The sequence below is a fragment of the Schistocerca gregaria genome, chromosome 2 (assembly GCF_023897955.1).
Source record: "Schistocerca gregaria isolate iqSchGreg1 chromosome 2, iqSchGreg1.2, whole genome shotgun sequence".
In the NCBI taxonomy this organism is placed as follows: Eukaryota; Metazoa; Arthropoda; class Insecta; order Orthoptera; family Acrididae; genus Schistocerca; species Schistocerca gregaria.
This window is the reverse complement of record NC_064921.1, coordinates 649,139,624-649,160,694: the sequence shown is the minus strand read 5'-3', so window position 1 is coordinate 649,160,694 and position 21,071 is coordinate 649,139,624. Positions and strand designations below refer to the sequence as shown.

The 21,071-nt window shown below is 43.6% G+C and overlaps 1 protein-coding gene across 1 annotated transcript in view; it reads right to left on the bottom strand.

Moving 5' to 3' along the window:
* LOC126335917 (Down syndrome cell adhesion molecule-like protein Dscam2) overlaps positions 1-21,071 on the bottom strand; it is a 935,428-nt gene that overhangs the window by 854,834 nt on the left and 59,523 nt on the right. Inside the window, exon 2 of the mRNA XM_049999390.1 lies at positions 10,890-10,960. Within this exon, the coding sequence (XP_049855347.1) occupies positions 10,890-10,960 (71 nt within the window). The remainder of the gene's footprint in view (positions 1-10,889; positions 10,961-21,071) is intronic.

Sequence of the window (21,071 nt, the reverse complement as noted above, 5' to 3'; positions counted from 1 at the left end):
AGAAGGACCAGATGTTACGAGGAAGACAGCAAGAACTAAGGTGGGACTTCACTATTCCACCGTTTTGAAGTCTGTAGGGCCATAATTTGGCGTTAATAAACTTTGAATTCTGCTGGCGAATTCGGTGCCAGAAGATGACATTTTCACTTTGCAGCTCCAACTGGAGCACGGTCTAAATTTTGCTTTTGGCACTTTTTCGAGATTCACAGACATCGTCCGACACAGTGCCCGTCGACAACAACACTGGCGGACAACACAACGACGCATTTTTTTTTTTTTGAAAAAAACAGAGTACAATCTGCAATCGGCTTCAGCGTGTGTAGGTCGCAATGTATTCAGTAAAATTTATAGGGTGTTAATGAATAGGATGGAGACGCCCCTCTGGCATGCATAATTTTACAAACTCAAATTTTGGTTATCACTGTCGTCAGATCACGGAAACGGATCAGTGTGCTAATCATGTAGTAAACTACTTATCGGTTCCTCGTCTCGAATCTCCGCCAACCTTAGTTACTTGTAACTGTTTCTTGTTCTTGTGATAATTTGTAAGTGAATAGTATCTTATTAAACATATTCGTGTCATACTTCAATGCAACTATTGCACTCGTTTCCCTGATGATTTATATTAAGGAACGGAATTTATGGTAACTTTGACTTTCATTACATTTGTATTTCATCTGGTCATAAAATGAAATTTCAGTGTCACTATTTCTCACTTTTGAAGTCTCTAGGGGCCGAATTTAGCGTTAATAAAAAACCCTTGCTTAACAAATCATGGTTTGCATCTACATGCTGATACAGGGGGGGGGGGGATTAGTACAAGTCAATAATGTATAAATTTTCTGGTCATCAATCTCACGTGAGAACAGCACAGTAGCGGTTAGGAGAAGAATTGATATTAACATTTTATCTGTGCTCATCACATGTTACTTCGACCACCACCCCTTTCCCACAGTATTTATGTCACTCTCGGTGGTCCTACCGGTCAGTCGGCAAGAATAAGCGGAGTAGCGCCTTTGCGGATATCCAGCGCAGTCCTGGACGAAACATCAGGAACGGAAGAGTTTCTTGGACCAGCAGCTACTGTGGCGTTTCCCTTATCCGCTGGGGGGACCACCGTGTGAGGACGTTTTCGGAGTTTGTGTAATCTTGATGGTTGTCGGCCGAAATTTCGAGGCAGGATATCGACTTTATCTGGCTGCAATCCCGAAAGTTCATGGAATACTCATTACGTCGCAAGAATTTCAAGAATCACAAAAAACGTGTTGCTTACGTTCACTAGACTTTGATGTTGCTGGTGCTGATGGTGATCACGGCAGATGAATTGTCATGGCATCGCTCCGTACGCCGACTTCTGGCGCAGCTTTGCAAGTGGCAGTGCTGACCCGACATGGAGCACTCCAGTTGCGGCTCAATCGGAGCAGTCTTACGTTACAGCCGACCCGTAGCGTGGTCGGCCAAGCAGAGACAGCTGTAGCTGTCAATACTCAGGCTGGGTCTCATTCCCAGCGGCACAGAACAAGGAAGTCCTCCCCTGATACCTCAGCAGAGGCGGGAACGGCTAGATATCCCATTTGTCACAGTACCCACGTCCTCAGGCGGCTGAAAGATGTTCGAGAACCGGTGACTGGCATCGTCATCGACACGGCGCTGAACAGCACAGACTGGAGAGCTGTTTGACAGTGGATTTCGGCCTGCAGAGGTTTAATGGCAGCTGCTTTGGACTGACTATGAGGAAGAGGCTGCATTCATGTGTTACGCGAAAATGTGTGAAAAAGAGGCAGATAACTGAGGTCCGGCTGTTGCCGGGCGCCAGTGTGTTGAACGGTAGAAGCTTGCTGTAGGCTGCTCAATATCCCAGGCAGTTGACATGCTGAAGTCTGATGACGCGGAAGCGGCTGAGTTGCTGATCATGCAAGGCAGCCTCCGACAGCCATTAACTTTCAGGTCCCAGTGCCTTGTCTACGGTTCTGGCTGTGACTACTCCAACCAAGAAAAATCCAGCCCTCCAGATTCATGTACTCCACATTCCTATACCATATTCGCTAAGTTACTGACAAATATTTACACTTCGTGTGCTCCATTTCACTCACAGTGACACTTGGTCCTTCATGCTATTTACATTATGTCACAAGTAATAAGTCTCTATTGTCCTGTTCCACATTGGTTTCTTCAACTCTTATTTTTGGTTTTGTAAGAAGCTTTGTCATTTCAAATGGTGAAAGGGGAATAGGGATCAGGAAGACATTGTTATCCTGTTACTATCTGTATGCTAATATTCGCATCTCCCACATTCTGATGTTACCTACATCATATACTTCTATTAATCACAATAAAAGTCTCATAAACACTCCTGGAAATTGAAATAAGAACACCGTGAATTCATTGTCCCAGGAAGGGGAAACTTTATTGACACATTCCTGGGGTCAGATACATCACATGATCACACTGACAGAACCACAGGCACATAGACACAGGCAACAGAGCATGCACAATGTCGGCACTAGTACAGTGTATATACACCTTTCGCAGCAATGCAGGCTGCTATTCTCCCATGGAGACGATCGTAGAGATGCTGGATGTAGTCCTGTGGAACGGCTTGCCATGCCATATCCACCTGGCGCCTCAGTTGGACCAGCGTTCGTGCTGGACGTGCAGACCGCGTTAGACGACGCTTCATCCAGTCCCAAACATGCTCAATGGGGAACAGATCCGGAGATCTTGCTGGCCAGGGTAGTTAACTTACACCTTCTAGAGCACGTTGGGTGGCACGGGATACATGCGGACGTGCATTGTCCTGTTGGAACAGCAAGTTCCCTTGCCGGTCTAGGAATGGTAGAACGATGGGTTCGATGACGGTTTGGATGTACCGTGCACTATTCAGTGTCCCCTCGACGATCACCAGAGGTGTACGTCCAGTGTAGGAGATCGCTCCCCACACCATGATGCATGGTGTTGGCCCTGTGTGCCTCGGTCGTATGTAGTCCTGATTGTGGCGCTCACCTGCACGGCGCCAAACACGCATACGACCATCATTGGCACCAGGGCAGAAGCGACTCTCGTCGCTGAAGACGACACGTCTCCATTCGTCCCTCCATTCACGCCTGTCGCGACACCACTGGAGGCGGGCTGCACGATGTTGGGGCGTGAGCGGAAGACGGCCTAACGGTGTGCGGGACCGTAGCCCAGCTTCATGGAGACGGTTGCGAATGGTCCTCGACGATACCCCAGGAGCAACAGTGTCCCTAATTTGCTGGGAAGTGGCGGTGCGGTCCCCTACGGCACTGCGTAGGATCCTACGGTCTTGGCGTGCATCCGTGCGTCGCTGCGGTCCGGTCCCAGGTCGACGGGCATGTGCACCTTCCGCCGACCACTGGCGACAACATCGATGTACTGTGAAGACCTCACGCCCCACGTGTTGAGCAATTCGGCGGTACATCCACCCGGCCTCCCGCATGCCCACTATACGCCCTCGCTCAAAGTCCGTCAACTGCACATACGGTTCACGTCCACGCTGTCGCGGCATGCTACCAGTGTTAAAGACTGCGATGGAGCTCCGTATGCCACGGCAAACTGGCTGACACTGACGGCGGGTGTGCACAAATGCTGCGCAGCTAGCGCCATTAGACGGCCAACACCGCGGTTCCTGGTGTGTCCGCTGTGCCGTGCGTGTGATCATTGCTTGTACAGCCCTCTCGCAGTGTCCGGAGCAAGTATGGTGGGTCTGACACACCGGTGTCAATGTGTTCTTTTTTCCATTTCCAGGAGTGTATAACGTTATGTCATACCCTGCGTTTACAAAAAAGCAACATAGCACGTTTTGCGGCACTAACAATAAAGGCCAGGCATTTCTTGACTCTAAACTTACTCATTCCTTATATGCGTAGTATCCTGTAACCTGGTAACTAAGATCTGACAAGTACTAGAGGTTATCTACAAAAGGAAGGCCGTCAGTGGCATCATTACTACTGTCATGATCTCATTTTTAATGACCAGGCGGAATCGTATGTCTCTTTGAACACAATTAATTGAATCTTCCTAACACAAAGTTCATCTCATCAATAAAAGCACTTAATTCTGCAACTTCGTATTCCTCATGGTACTTCGTAATAAATCTCAACATATAAACTCTCGGCTATCTCTCATTCCGAGAGATAAGATCAGCCTATTTCCATTTCGTGAACTCGGCACCACCGTCTTACTTAGTGGGCCACAAACGGTTCTCAGCGACTCTCCTGTACCCATAATACGCCTCTATCTCTCGCCCCGAGAGACAACTTCCGGAGTCTCATTTTTCACGCACCCTCCTATGCTTGAAATACAAATTTTAAAAACTTCATAGAGCTTCCCGTAGTATCAGATATATTCCTCTATAATGAGAACAATATACCGATGTTAGTTGATTCTTACCTATCACGTGCTCTGTGTCCCGGCAGACTTGGAGCGGTAAAATTAACGACGTCATGGCCAGTCACTCATCTCGCATCGGTGTGGTGCCTCGGCGTCTTTCTGCTTTGAATCAGCGTCACTTTATGGAAAGATAGAAAAGAGGACGATTGCGTCGCGACTCTTAGACCACTATTTTTTCTGAGTTGTCAGTTGTCTGACTTTTTTTGTTGTGGATCGCATTGAATACGTCTCCTTTGCTAACATTTTTCGTCTCAGAGTAGCACTTTCGACTTACGTCCTCAATTATTTGCTCGATATATAACTCTCTTCCTCTACAGCTTTTACCCTCTACAGTTCCCTCTAGTACATGGAACTTCTTATTATCTGCTATCTTAGCAGATGTCCTGTCATCCTGTCCCTTCTTCTTGTCAGTCTTTTCCACATTGTCTTTCCGTCGACGATTCTGTGGAAAACCGCTTGATCCCTTACCTGCTCAGGTCAACTAATTTTCAACATTCTTCTGTAACTCTATATCTTCAACGCTTCGATTCCCTTCTGTTCTGATTAACCCATTGTTCGTGTTTCACAGCCATACAATGCTGTGCTACAAACTTACATTCACAGGAATTTCTCCCTCAGATCAAGTCCAAAGTTTGATGCTAGCAGATATCTCATGGCCTGAAAAGCCCTTTTCACCACTTCCAGTCTGATTTAGATGTCCTTGCTATCTAGGTAGCAGAATTCCTTATTTACAGACTGAGCCTGTAACATTACATAATTAGGAGAGCCAACACGTTGATGGGAGCTTCTTGCCATACTCTCCTGTGAGGATGCACTTTTTGCTACTGTGGTCACTTGCTGGTCGCGTGTTTCGTAACTGCTTGGGAATTTGATGTGTTGAAATGTGCGGTATGCTTATAGTATCTTGGCGAGTAACTGCCTTACAAATTCATATTATGTGCGCTGCGTGGTGAATAATAGTGACTCGGGCCAGAATATCTGCAGCTTTCAGGAAACTGAGCTGATCTTTCATATCGCATCGTAATTTGTGGTTATTTGAGGAAGTGTTTTTATTTTGGTAACTGGGGTAACCAGTCATTTATGGCGAACATGTACAGAAACCAACGGAGTTTAGAAGACGGATTTATAGTATTATCTGTGGTATTTTGTAGCATGTGACTTCTATTATTAATTCCATTTCTTGAACATAGAAACTAATTTTAAAGTAGACATTGTGAGTTTGGTCGCAAAAATTTCCTTTACTCCCGATAGCTTTTGGGTGAGCTATGTGGGCGATGTGATTAACATGGCTGCATTTACGTCCGATTAATTCGAATACAGATTGTTGATTCTGGGTAAAGCACTCATATTTTTCTCTTCTTGAGCCTTATCTGTATTGAAGGTTTGTTTCGCCCTTGTTGATCACATGCCGTGTATGACCGCAGCAGCCGGCCGCGGTGGCCGAGCGGTTATAGTGCGCTTCAGTCCGAAACCACGAGGCTGCTACGGTCGCAGATTCGAATCCTGCCTCGAGCGTGGATGTGTGTGATGTCCTTAGGTTAGTTAGGTTTACTTAGTTCTATTGTTGACTGATGACCTCAAATGTTAAGCTCTATAGTGCTCAGAGACATTTGAACCATTTTATGTCCGCAGCTTCGATTTCGTATTTCTTAAGAGGGAACTTCGCTCTGGAGATTAAACATATGTTTTAGCAACAGGATTTGTAAAATATTCAAATTAAATGATGCAAAAGGTTTGGTAATCTGGCATAGCGGCGATCCACTTTACTTTCAGCTTTGTGTTCCAGTGTGAAACAGACTACAAACAAAATTTTAGGTATGCAACAATCATCCGCTAACTCCGCTGGGCAACTAGGATGTTCCGTGGTGATTGAGTGTAGAACAATAGACTAGACGATGTGCGTCGTCTTTGTGCATTCAGAAGCATTACCCGGTGTGGCTTTGTTTAAATAACAATAAATTAATTCTCTTGTACTTAATTATTCAGTATCTGTCCCATGCACCATAAATATCAATCACATCTTCTTGTATTATTGTACAGGCTACTCAGATGTGCTCATATACGCCGTAAGAGGCTTCATAATTGTCAGTTTAAAATGAACACACAACATGCAATCAGAGAAACTTTCATCTACATCTACATCTACACGATTACTCTGTATTTCACATTTAAGTGCTTGGCAGAGGGTTCACAGTACCACAATGACACAATCTCTCTACCACTCCACTCCCGAACAGCGTGCGGGAACGAAGAACATGTAAACCTTTCTGTTGGAGCTCTGATTTCTCTTATTTTATTTTGATGATCATTCCTACCTATGTACGTCGGGCTCAAGAAAATATTTTCGTATTCGGAAGTTGGTGACGGAAATTTCGTAAATAGATCTCGCCGCGACGAAAAACGTCTTTGCTTTAATGACTTCAATCGCAATTCGCGTATCATATCCGCCACACTCTCTTCCGTATTACGTGATAATACAAAACGAGCTGCCCTTTTTTGCACCCTTTCGACGTCCACAGCCAATCCCACCAGGTAAGCAATATTCTAACAGAGGACGAACGAGTGTTGTGTAAGCTGTCTCTTTAGTGGACTTGTTGCATCTTCTAAGTGTCCTGCCAATGAAACGCAACCTTTGGCTCGCCTTCCCCACAATATTATATATGTGGTCTTTCCAACTGAAGTTGTTCGTAATTTTAACACCCAGTTACTTAGTTGAATTGACAGCCTTAACAATTGTACTATTTATCGAGTAATCGAATTCCAACGGATTTCTTTTGGAACTCATGTGGATCACCTCAAACGTTTCGTTATTTATCGTCAACTGCCACCTGCCACACCATACAGCAATCTTTTCTAAATCGCTTTGCAACTGATACTGGTCTTTGGCTGACCTTACTAGACGGTAAATTACAGCATTATCTGCGAACAACCTAAGAGAACTGCTCAGATTGTCACCCAGGTCATTTATATAGATCAGGAACAGGAGAGGTCCCAGGACGCTTCCCTGGGGAACACCTGATATCACTTCAGTTTTACTCGATGATTTGCCGCCTGTTACTACAAGCTGCGACCTTCCTGACAGGAAATCACGAATCCAGTCGCACAACTGAGACGATACCACATAGGCTCGCAGATTCATTAGAAGTCGCTTGTGAGGAACGGTGTCAAAAGCTTTCCGGAAATCTAGAAATACGGAATCAACTTGAGATCCCCTGTCGATAGCGGCCATTACTTCGTGCGAATAAAGAGCTAGCTGCGTTGCACAAGAACGATGTTTTCTGAAACCATGCTGATTACGTATCAATAGATCGTTCCCTTCGAGGTGATTCATAATGTTTGAATACAGTATTTGCTCCAAAACCCTACTGCAAACCGACGTCAATGATATAGGTCTGTAGTTCGATAGATTACTCCTACTACCCTTCTTAAACACTGGTGCGACCTGCGAAATTTTCCAATCTGTAGGTACAGATCTATCGGTGAGCGAGGGTGTATATGATTACTAAGTAGGGAGCTATTGTGTCACTGTAGTCTGAAAGGAACCTAATCGGTATACAATCTGGACCTGAAGACTTGCCCGTATCAAACGATTTGAGTTGCTTCGCAACCCCTATGGTATCTACTTCCAAGAAACTCATGCTAGCACCTGTTCGCGTTTCAAATTCTGGAGTATTCCATTCGTCTTCCCAGGTGAAGGAATTTCGGAAAACTGCGTTCAATAACTCCGCTTTAGCGGCACACTCGTCGGTAACAGTATCATCGGCTCTGCGCAGCGAAGGTAATTGCCGCTTGTGTACTTTACATACGACCATAATTTCTTCAGATTTTCTAACAAATTTCGAGACAATGTGGAACCTATTAAAGACATCTCGCATTGAAGTCCATGCCAAATTTCGCGAGTCTGTAAATTTGAGCCAATCTTCGGGATTTAGCGTTCTTCTGAACTTCGCGTGCTTTTTCCGTTGCCTCTGCAACAGCGTTCGGACCTGTTTTGTGTACCATGGGGGATCAGTTCCATCTCTTACCAGTTTATGAGGTATGAATCTCTCAATTGCTTTTGCTACTATATCTTTGAATTTGAGCCACATCTCGTCTACGTTTGCATAGTCATTTCGGAAGGGATGGAGATTGTCTCTTAGGAATGCTTCTAGTGACACTTTATCCGCTTATTTAAATAAAATTATTTTGCGTTTGTTTCTGGTGGATTTGGAAGAAACGGTATTGAGCCTAGCTACAACGACCTTGTGATCACTAACCCCTGTATCAGTCATGATGCTTTCTATTAGCTCTGGATTGTTAGTGGCTAAGGACTGAAGTGTGTTTTCGTAACCATTTACAATTCGCGTGGGTTCGTGTACTAACTGCTCGAAATAATTTTCGGAGAAAGCGATTAGGTAAATCTCGGAAGATTTTTCTGCCTACCATCGGTTTTGAACAAGTATTTTTGCCAACATATCGAGGGAAGGTTGAAGTCCCCACCAACTATAACCGTATGAGTGGAGTATTTATTTGTTACGAGACTCAAATTTTCTCTGAACTGTTCAGCAACTATGTCATCGGAGTTTGGGGGTCGGTAGAAGGAGTCAATTATTAACTTAGTTCGGCTGTTAAGTATCTACTTCGACTTCACTACAAGATAAACCACTACTGACAGACACAACCACTCCACCACCAATTCTGCCTAATATACCTTTCCTGAACACCGTCTGAGACTTCGTAAAAATTTCTGCAGAACTTATTTCAGGTTTTAGCCAGCTTTCTGTACCTATAACGATTTGAGCTTCTGTGCTTTCTAATAGTGGTTGAAGCTCAGGGACTTTCCCAGCACAACTACAAACAATTTACAACTACAATTCCGACTGTTCCTTGATCCAAGCACGTCCTGTATTTGCCATGCATTGTTTGAGATTGCATCCCACCCCGTACTTCCCCGAGGCCTTCTAACCTAAAAAAACGCCCAGTCCGTGCCACACAGCCCCCGCTACCCGTGTAGTCGCCAGCTGCGTGTAGTGAACTCCTGACCTATTCAGCGGAACCCGAAACCCCGCCACCCTATAGCGCAAGTCAAGGAATCGGCAGCCAACACGGTCGCAAAACCGTCTGAATCTCTATTTCAGACCCTCCACCCGGCTATGCACCAAAGATCCGCAGTCGGTTCTGTCAACGATGCTGCAGATGGTGAGCTGTGCCTTCATCTCGTAGCAAGACCGGCAGCCTTCACCAAACCAGATAGCCGCTGGAATCCAGAGAGGATTTCCTCAGATCCAAGGCGACACACGTCATTAGTGCCGACATGTGCCACCACCTGCAGCTGGCTGCACCCTGTGCTCTTAATAGCATCCGGAAGGACGCTTTCCACATCAGGAATGACTCAACCCGGAGTGCACACGGAATTCGCACTGGATTTCTTCCCCTCCTTAGCCGCCATATCCCTAAGGGCCCCCATTACGCGCCTAAGACTGGAGCTCCCAACTACCAATAAGCCCAACCTCTGCGATTGCCTGGAACTTGAAGGCTGATTATCATCCTCTTAAACAGGGCAGGCTGCTGCAACTGTCTCAGCCAGACCCAGTACCTGAAAACTGTTTGTCAGACGCACCGGGGAGGCTTTCTGATCAGCCTCTGGGGACGTCTTTCGCTGCCTGCCACGCCATGGAACGACCTCCCGATCAACTACAGGCGAGGGCTCAGCCCCACTGCGGGCAGCAACCGGGGCAACCACAGCGGCAGACCGATCTGGGGACAGACGGGACGAGGTTGACATCCCCGTGATACCCAAGTCCGGCTCCCCACAGGGGTGCCCATTGGCTACAGCCTAAAGCTGCGGGACCCAAGTCAGCGCCGCCTACAGCTGTGAGCGAAGGAATGCCAACTCAGCCCTCATCCGAACACAGCAATCACAGTCCCTGTCTATTCTAATCGATGTTGAACAACAGTTACTGAAACATGAGTCCGTGCCTATATAACGCAAGGGAAACAGGCAAAGAATATATGAACTAACCTGAACAAATGCCTAATGACTGCGCTACAATCTGCCTGAATTTACGACTACAGTGACTAAAACTCGAAATTACACCTCCTATACGCAACTCACACGCAATTTAAGTAAGAATCTACGAAGTAAACACAGAAAAGAATCTATACACATATCTTCCTGCGCTGTCGATGTGCACCAACTGGAGCTCAGGCCACACACAGTATCTGTTGAGACTTATTTTTTTTGTTCCCTCACTATTTAAAAAAAATACCGTTTGTTCACAGTTCTTACTGAAGGATGAAAAAAATTCATCCATTCGTATCAAATCTCGCTTTTAAACTCAGGTACCTAAACAGACTATTTTGGATGAAAGTAATACGACAAATGCATTAGTTATCTAAGACACTACTGCATTATCATGCATTATTTCTGTAGCAGAAGTGTTAGCTATGGGAAACTGGCACACCTTCAACTGTTTTATCTAAAGTGAATGAATGCTTACCTGCCAGGCATACGGCGATGACGGTGACCGCGTATGGGAAGATCGCCATGTGTACGAGTTCTCCTGGTCGCCTGTAACATGCAACATTTTTCAGTCACAATCAGAACATCGAATCGAATTTGTGATCAGTGAATACCTTTGTAAAAAAAAAGTGGGCACTGGGAGTGTGATATGTAGTGCAGTGTACCATCATGTCCAGAACAGCCTGTTCTGTTTGAAGGCAAATGTTGCTGTTAAGCCGGTGCATCAAATGAGTGCAATGAAAGCAGGTGAAAGTATAAAAACAAGTGGCGGTCTGACTGGAATACGCGGAACGTGACAGTGTTAGCAGCAGTAGGTTGGAAGGGTAGGTTGGAAGGGTCATAATGATTGATCTCTGAGATATCAGACCGTGTAATGGTGGTTATCTCCAGGCGGAATCGGTGTACAGAAAAGCTCGTGCACGGTGAAAATTTGGTAATTAACCAAAAAATCTGAATACAGCACGAAATGGTTGCAATCCTGTCTGACGTAATGCACAGTACATCTCTGGTCTCAGTGTTGACTAGGATACCAAATACTGTGTGCAGACCCTTCTGCGTTGAGAATTCGACTCTACCTGCTGCAGGCAGACCTGTGGCTCCATTCCACTGCTTAGATTTTCAATGTGCATGGCCAGAACTTGTGTTAAAGTTTGTGGGGAAAGGTTATCAATGATAAGAGTGAGTGATGACGTTGCTGTCCTCTGTGAAAATGAAGTGTTATTGGACGTGTTGAATAGGATGGTGTACTAGGCACAAAATATGGATTTAAAGTAAAATGAAAAAAGGACGAATGTATTTTCGGAATAGCAAAAATAGATTAGCGACAAAATTAACTTAAAAACTGGGGATTGCGTATCAGAAGAAGTAAAGGAAATTTTGTAACCCGTCACTGGCAGTGGGAGGAGGATTGAGAAGCAGTCTGGCACAGGCAGAACGACATTTGGTCTCAAAACTCTGCTAGCATTAACTTGAGAAAAGAATTTCTAAGGAGTTACGCGTATTTGAGCGAGCTAATGGTCCATCCACTCTTGGTACGATGTAGGATGAATTTGCTGTATGGTTGAACGTTAGCTAGCACAGATCTGAGGGCGCACCATGGCAATTCCGTCTTCCAGCTAGGTGACCGGTACGATCGAGTCCAGGGACAAACATAGCACTTGGCCGGAAATAGGAAAAGTCCCCTATCCTGGAATTTAGACGGCTGTTGCTCGCTTGATCTTTGTGCAGGAGATGTACCAATAAATGGCGGAGCGGCAGGCAATCTTAAAGATGATTATGTTACAGCTCTTTGAGAGTTGACAATAACTCACATCAAATATTAATAAATATTAATGCAAATCTGAATACATAGGCAATCTCAGATAAATGAGGCACATCCAAAGACCCAAAAGTAATTTCAATAACTTTAAAACTACAGAAGTACATAATTCACAGCAAATACACATATACACAATGACTCTCTGAAATTACAATTTTCAATTGCTTTATGCGATTTCAGCAAACGATACCTCAGACGATGGAATTGAACTATGGCTATCTTCACTCAAAACTACGTATCTGTCTCTATTTTATTTATTGATTTACGGCGTATTTTACATCTTTTTCGTTACGAAAAATGTTGTCAGAACATGGTATTCACCACATTTACAGAGAAAATGGATACATCATCAGTATCTCATATTTTCTTATATCTGAGTTTTTATTTAATAAACAATTTACTATTTGGCCAGTAATTTCATTTAAATTTTGACTGCAAGTGCTATTAAAAACTGTGCTAACTTAAACGTGGTCAATCACTTGTGTTAGCAGACCGCACGGTTGAAAAAAGAATCGAAAGATATTTCTATCCAGAAGGCATAAGTAATTGTTAAAATAATAACTAACGACAATATGTTGTCATTTATTATGTGCACACTTCTGCAAGAATGCTGCCATATTTATTTATGAACCAGATATTACTTACAATTATTGTAAATTATCTTAGTGCAGCCGAAAGTTATTTATTTCAGTAGCGTTTTAATATTTATTTTAGCATTTGTTGATTTAGAGAAAGCTGTTGACAATGTTGCCTAGAATACTCTCTTTCAAATTCCGAAGGTGGCAGGGGTAAAGTACAGGGAGCGAAAAGCTATTTACAGTTTGTACAGAAACCAGATGGCAGTTATAAGAGTCTAGGGACATCAAAGGGAAGCAGTGGTTGGGAAGGGAGTGAGACAGGGTTGTAGTCTCTCCCCGATGTCATTCAATCTGTATATTGAGCAGGCAGCGAAGGAAAAAAAAATCGGAGTAGGTGTTAAAATCCAAGGAGACGAAATAAAAACTTTGAGGTTCGCCGATGACATTGTAATTCTGTCAGAGACAACAAAGGACTTGGAAGAGCAGTTGAACGGAATGGATAGTGTCTTGAAAGAAGAATACAAGATGAATATCAAAGAAAGCAAAACGAGGATAATGGAATGTAGTCGAATTAAGTCAGGTGATGGTGAGGCGCAACAACATCTCTCTGCATCGGCGCTGCGGGCTGAGTTAGAATGCGTTCGCCCGCCCCTCTCCCTTCACCTTCAACAATTATTAGGCCGTCTTCGTGAGTGCACTTAAAGTAGTAAAGGAGTCTTGCTATTTGGGGAGCAAAATAACTGATGATGGTCGAAGTAGAGAGGATATAAAATGTAGACTGACAATGGCAAAGATTGCATTTCTGAAGAAGAGAAATTTGTTAACATCGAGTATAGATGTAAGTGTCAGGAAAGTATTTGAAAGTATTTGTATGGAGTGTAGCTATGTATGGAAATGAAACATGGACGATAAATATTTTGGACAAGAAGAGAATAGAATCTTTCTAAATGTGGTGCTACAGAAGAATGCTGAAAATTAGATGGGTAGATCACATAACTAATGAGGAAGTGTTCAATAGGATTGGGGAGAAGAGAAGTTTCTGGCACAACTTGCCTAGAAGAAGGGATTGCTTGGTAGGACAGGTTCTGAGGCATCAAGGAATCACGAGCTTAGCATTGGAGGGCACTGTGAAGGGTAAAAATCGTAGAGGGAGACCAAGAGACGAATACACTAAGCAGATTAAGAAGGATGTAGGTTGCAGTAGGTTCTGGGAGATGAAGACGCTTGCACAGGATAGAGTAGCATGGAGAGCTGCATCAAACCAATCTCAGGACGGAAGACCACATCAACAACAACAGTCCGGGAAATGGACAAGATGAGTCAAATCAGGTACTTAGAAGCTGGGAAGAGCCTTCAGCAAATGAGAGTTGGACAGTGGCAGAAAACTGCATGAATCAAGTGGGGACTAGGACTTTCCGGGTGAAGAGCTCAGTGGAGCGATTCTGGACACTTTTACGTTTGTGCTTTTGGAGGCAAACATGCCTGTAGTAACGTGCGTTAACGGCCGTTTGAATTCGGAAATGAGGATAGACAGGGCATGAGCTACTTTTTCTTTTATCGCTCGTGTTAATTTGTGAATCATCATGTTAAACTCTAAACTATTTTCAGCTGGTGAATCATCCGTGTATTATGATCACTGTATGGACTTAGTTTTCCCGGGCCGTTGATGATTATTTAGTTTGAGGATTGTGCTATCACTCGTGTATCGCTCTCAACTTAACTTCATTGCATTTGATAAGGGGATTTTCGTATCCGTATTTTAACTGATTATCGTAGGACCACTTCCCGTTCACTTGAGATGGCCCTTCTTGAATAAACATCATTCAACAAAATTTTCTGTAGGTTAGATCATTTATAGAGTTAGACTTGAACGCTTGTTATTAAATTATCTATTTAACTTCATTTTGTGTTTCTGTGTGTTTTATTAGCTCGCATTTCTAGACAGCGCATACACTGTTTTGACTGCAGGATCACAGCCACAGGTTATTATTTGCTCGAGTTAGCTGTAGGACATGAAAGCAGACACGAACGGCGAGACTCTATGCCTACAAGGAGCTATTCCTTTCTAAACAGCGTCGTTCAGAGCCCAGGTACCTAAGATAGACCAATATTCAAAAAGTCGCACTGGTTTATTGCATGGGATGCTTTCAGGAAAGCAATCCGGCAACAGTAGTCGTTAGGTAACGTCGCATGGAGTACAGAATGGTAAATCTCAAAGAACTGTTACAATTTGTCATTTCATTTGTTTAATGGCTGAACAACCAACGTGTACTAAACTGGCCCTGTCAAGGTAAATATTTTAATTATATTCGATGTTTAATGAATCTGTTGCAAATTATAGCAAAATATATGGCATGTAGTAAACTTAGGTCTGCCACTAATCTTCCGCTTCGTAATATTTTCGTAAGCTAAACGTCGTTTCAACAGCCAAACTTCTCATATGTCTGAAAAGGAAACTCTGCAATAAGCTATTATCAATTTTGTTTTATTAATGTGAAACATGGACATTTAACGCAAAAATGTTTTAAAATTAAAGGTTGCTCACTGAGCATTAGAAAGATGCATCTTGGGATTTATTTGGGGACGGAAGAAAATAAACGGACGAGAAAGCTTGTAGAGGTAGACGTAATTATGACTCTAATTGGAAGTAAATGGAGGTGAGTTGGTGCATATTGAGACAATAGTTAACAGATGGACGAAGGAAGCATTTATGCAATTTTGAGTAAGGCAACGCTACTCGATGGTGGGTCTAGGACATCACAAAAGATGCTTGATAAAGAAGGACACATATAAATGTAAGTCATAACGCATGTCTAGATGTGTAATTTAGCCAGCTATGGACCCCAAATGATTGATGATGATTATGAAGCTGATGATGCTTCTGATGATGACCACCCAGATATATACCTTTTATTTACTTATTCCATGTTAACATTTGCCTCAACGTTAACAACACTTCATGAGTACTTTCAGGGATAACATTATTTCGTGGATGTGATAAAAAATTATAGACTTTATTAATTCAGATTAACATTTTTAGCCTTTGTTGTGGTGGGTTGAATGACGCACCACACTACGTTCCAATGACTTAAGATCGAAATAACCGTTTTTGAGATAAGAGTTATTGGATGATTTAGGTATTACACTAGGAAGATCTTAATGATGAGCATAACAACCGAAGCCTCAACACGGCAGAAGTACCTCGCCCTATGCGGTACAATGGAACTACACAATTGACTACAAGCCCTAAATGTGCATTCACATTTCATCTTCATCTTCTGATATCGAATACTGCATTTGTTGTCATCTGTCTACACACATGAAACCATTTGCCCGTTTGTGATCACATGCCCCTCATTACTATCTTGTAGTCTGTAGACGTTAATATTTTAATCGTATGCTGCTGGTCAGTAAGAAATTTTAAGATTTCAGGATGGTTTTGGAACGATCCAATGCAAAAAAATGATTAGACAACATTTAATGTTTGAAACAGACAAGATATTATTCGTTGATGCCATGTTACATGCTCAACAGTAAAAGTATTGTTTTGACTTAGTAGTCATATGTCTGTTGTTCTGCACACACAATGATTCTAACCATTCTGATTACATCCGTTTCTTGTTGAAGAGATGGACACTTATTGTGCTTTATATTATTACATAATTCCTACATAATTCAGTATCATATTGGCAATGTCTAACATTATTTCATTTCTGAATCAGACATTTTACCAAGGAAAAAAGTGTACAAAACGTTCGTTAGGAGTCATTTGAGTCATGGTACAGAACTACTTCAGCAAAGCCATTTCTTGAAGCTGGAGTACACTGGGAAGTAATACAAAAGAAACAATTTTTGTTATAAGGCTGACCATTTTATAATTTGCCTCTCACGAAATGAAACCCTTTGGTTGTGATCAGCTGTGCGCCGTAATAGCAACAGGAAAAAATAGGTGGAACGCTGTTTCTAGGATATCTGAGGAGCTCGCTGAGAAGTATGAAAAGCCAATTACAGAACGCGCTAGCGAGTTTAAGTGGGCCTTTCATAGTAGATCTAATTTATGATACACAAGAAGCTGATAGGCAGTTTTTATATTAAAATTTAGTGACTCTATTGGACTGAACGCTTGCGTTAGATTCGGTCCCAGAAGCAACTAACGTTGCCAGCAGAACATAAACATGGTAAAAGGTGACCTGAACAACGTTTTCGTGAAATGGTTTGTTACTGTGTTCGTATGACTTTCTGTTGTAATGGAGTGTGCGTAAACGTCTTATTACAAGCTGTGATAGAAGCCAAGGCTACATAACTTTTTTGTACTACGAGTAAGTGAAGGGATGAAAGAAGAACGTTAGTGGTCGCACGTAGCCACTTCTATAATAACGGTGACTTAACTTTTCAGACATCTCCATCAAATGGCCTCACTTCCTCAGAAACTTCAGATTTTGGATTGAACCCTTGACGTTGGTCCACAGAGCGGCTATAATAAATAGTGCGGCTTCACCTTTAGCTCTCTTGAACGAATATAGGATCGCAAAATCGCTCCAACAGTAAAGTAATAATACTGTATATATAGGGTGTATCTGAAATGAATGTAGATAATTAGTGGTCTGGTAGAGTGGATCATAACAAGCATAGTTCACTTAGCACCCCATATCAGGATCCCTTAGCGTCGGCGCTGGGCGTCGTAGAACAGCAGCTGGCGGCGCCGAGAGGGTAGGCACACAACGCTCCAGCCGAGCCGTCATGGTGGCGGATCTGCAGGGCAAAGATTTCAATTTCTTTGTCACATCATGGTAAAAGAGACGTCAGGTTGAAGTTTTACGACCTTTATTTGCAAACGCTGTAGTCGGCATAGTTGCAGATATTCCAGGCCGGACAACACTATGGGTTTTCCACGCTGTTCTTGGGAGGAAAGGGCATGTGTACTGTGACTAGGGGGCAGAGGATGAAAATGCTCACGCTGACCAGCGTTCATATGTTCCGTAGTTTCCGAATCGTCGAGTGCCAGATTCACTCACATCTACTGCCATCCTAAGGTCATACGAGAGACAGGTTCACCTGAGGTAGGTTTACTCTTGCACGCTCTCGTAATAGCACATGTGCATTTAAGGCGTACTTCGGAGCCCGATGTATTAGTTTTTTGTTACAGGTGCGAAGCCTGACGGACGCATCCGTCAACGCACGGTGCGTACACCAAGGGGTGTTAGCGTTGCTGGAAAATACACTCAACAAGCTCGCGGAATGTTACACAGGAAATGGGTGTAAGCCAATCCACTATTTGGCGTGTGTGGCATGAAGATGACCTGCACCTCTACCCTCTTTAGAAGGAAACGCCCTTAACCTAGACGATTTTCCACGTCGAATTGCTTTCTAACAGTGGTTTTTGCAAAAGTGTGTCATTCAACAGGACCTTCTCAACCGTTTTAATGTTTACGGACAATGCATCGTTTATACGACATGGTCAGTTCAACAGCCAAAATCAATACGGGCATGGGAAAATTCTCACACCTCCTTTCTTCGCTGTCAACATTTTGGATTGGTAGGCTATAATCTGGTTGGTCTATACATGTTTCCCCGGAAACTTAATGCAAACTGATACTTAATCTTTTTACAACAAACTCTGCCAGACTTGTTGACACATGTTCCACTCAATGTGCGACAGCTAATGTGGTACTAACATGATGCAGTGCGAATGCATTTGGATGACAGCTTCGGTGAGAAATGGATAGGGCGCCGTGGGCCGGTGGCATGGTAGCACCTTCCCCCAACCTCACTCCCTCCAATTTTTTCATCTAGGGCCACCTGAAACGTTCATTATCCATTGAGACTGATGAAGAGGTGATGGCGCGTATTATGGCAGCCCCCGATTTAATTTCCACTTTGTCAGGAGTGTTTGAAAGACTGCGACAGTCATTCCAGCGTCGTTGCACGGCATGAATTCAAGTAGGAGGGCGTAATTTTGAGCAATCTTAGGAACTATTTTCAAATAAAAGTTATACGTTTTTACGCCAACTTCTCATTTACCTCGATATTACAACTGAATTCAAAACGTTGCCCTGCAGACGTGCTAACATTACGAATGAGATGGCGTGTTGCCTGTCTACCCTCTTGGCAGTGCGCAATGCTTTTCAGTGACGCCAGGTGCAATACGCTAAGGGATGCGGACATGGTTGCTGCTTGAAGTATGCTTGTTATGACCCACTCTAGTAGCTCACTGATTTTATACACTCACTTCAGATACGCCCTTAGCCAAAACATTACAACTACACGCTCAATAGCTCGTTCGTTAGTCTTCGGAAAGAAATACATAACAGATTCTGCGTGTCAGGGACCTGACGGATTGTTGGTAGATTTGTGAAGGTATGTAGCATTAGGCTTATACACACAGGTCATTCAGTTCGTTTAAATGACGAGACGCTGTTTTGTGTACTTGGTGATGACACCCGATAGAGATCCAGATGAGTTCTGTAGGATTTACATCCGAATTTGGTCACCGAGACATCAACGTGAGTTCATTATAATACTTCTCAAACCACTGAAGACCATTCTGGCTTCGAGGCACAGAAAATTATACTGTTGAAAGATAACATCGGAGTCGGCGAAGACGTCAAGCATGAAGGGATGCAGGTGGTTTGCAGCTGTAAGCATGTCTTCGATTACGTTCAAAAATCCCCTGCAAGCGCAGAAGACTGTCTCCGTAGCATAACACTGCTCCCACTAGCCTGCGTCCTTGGCGCGCTGCACGTTTCGAGCCATCGTTCACCGGTGACGGCGTTTGTGGAGACGACCATCGACCTATTGTAGCAAAGGGATTCACCTGAAGAGCCGACACGTTTCAATTGATAGACGGTCGAAAGCCGATAATCACGTGCCAGCCGAAAAAGCAGCTGACAACATCTTTGGGACAACATGAGAGCACATATGGGTGGTTTGTTGCAGAGCTCCATTTTCAACAATGTACGATGAACAGTGTATTCCGAAGCACTTTTTCATGTACCAGCGTTGTGGTCTTTCGGCAGACATACCACAGGTCGCCATCTATTCTACTTTACGGAGCAGACAAGGCTACAAGCCCCACATGTGTGAATAGTTGTGGACGTCCAACCACTTAGCCCCTAGTTGTAGTTCTATTGTCCTTCTACCTCTTTCAGTAGATGCTCGGGACAGTAGCAGATGAACATTCGAGCATCTTTGCCGTTTTCGATAAACTCATTCGCAGGCTCTGCGTGATAATGATCTACCCTTTGTCAAAGTTGCTTATCTCAATGGATCATCCCATTTGGAGCCCACATCTTCGCTACGGTGGTTCCCCGTGCGTGTCTGCTACGATTACATATTTTTGTTACTGTGTCACATGCCTGCAAAGCCACCAGGAGGCATCCAATGTCGAGGTGGGCAGTGTTCGTAATGTTTTGGCTTTTCAGAGTGTGTGTGTGTGTGTGTGTGTGTGTGTGTGTGTGTGTGTGTGCGTTTGTGTGTGTATGTGTGTGTTTGTAAGATGTATTCGAAACGATAGCGCTGTTCAGTAACACGTGAACGAATGTGATTCCCCAAAATCACTCCAGGCAATGCAGGATGGTTCTTTTGTCAAGTGCACGGTCGACTTCGTTCCACACCCTTTAGTAATCCGAGCTAGTGCTCTGGCTGTAATGACCACGCTGTCAACGGTACGGTAAATTCTAATCTTCCTTCTTCCCCTACGAACGTGTTTTATCATGTCTGATGTGACTTTTCTAAGTATGTTGACACTGATGCTCTTAATCTCCACTGTTATGTTAATCCTTAATTCGGTCAGTGTCTGCGGTCATTACAGTCCCTTACCTTAAGGCGGCCCCACAGATAGACGTCTAGGGTGTTACATCAGTAGAATGTGAGAGTGATAATCGCTTAGAGATGATTCGATCTCCAAAACCTCTGCTTTTTCACTAATCTGTGAAGCGAACTTGCGGCAAAGTAGGAACTACGTGTTCTATATGGATGCAGTGTCTGCCTTCAGCTGCCAGAGGCTGCAGTCATGCATGTGTGAGTTCCATTTGTGTGTATGTATGTGTGTGTGTGTGTGTGTGTGGTCTATTTTCGACCAAGGCCTAGTTGGCGGAAAGCTTACTTTGATACAGTCTTTAGATAACATTTAGTATATACAAAGTTTTATTAAGGAGTCTCACGTCTGTATTGGTAGTTTCAATCGAAACCGCCGAGCCACGAATCATTTTCAGTGTTGACGTTCTATATGTCGTGAATCCTTGAAAACTGCTTTATAAATCGG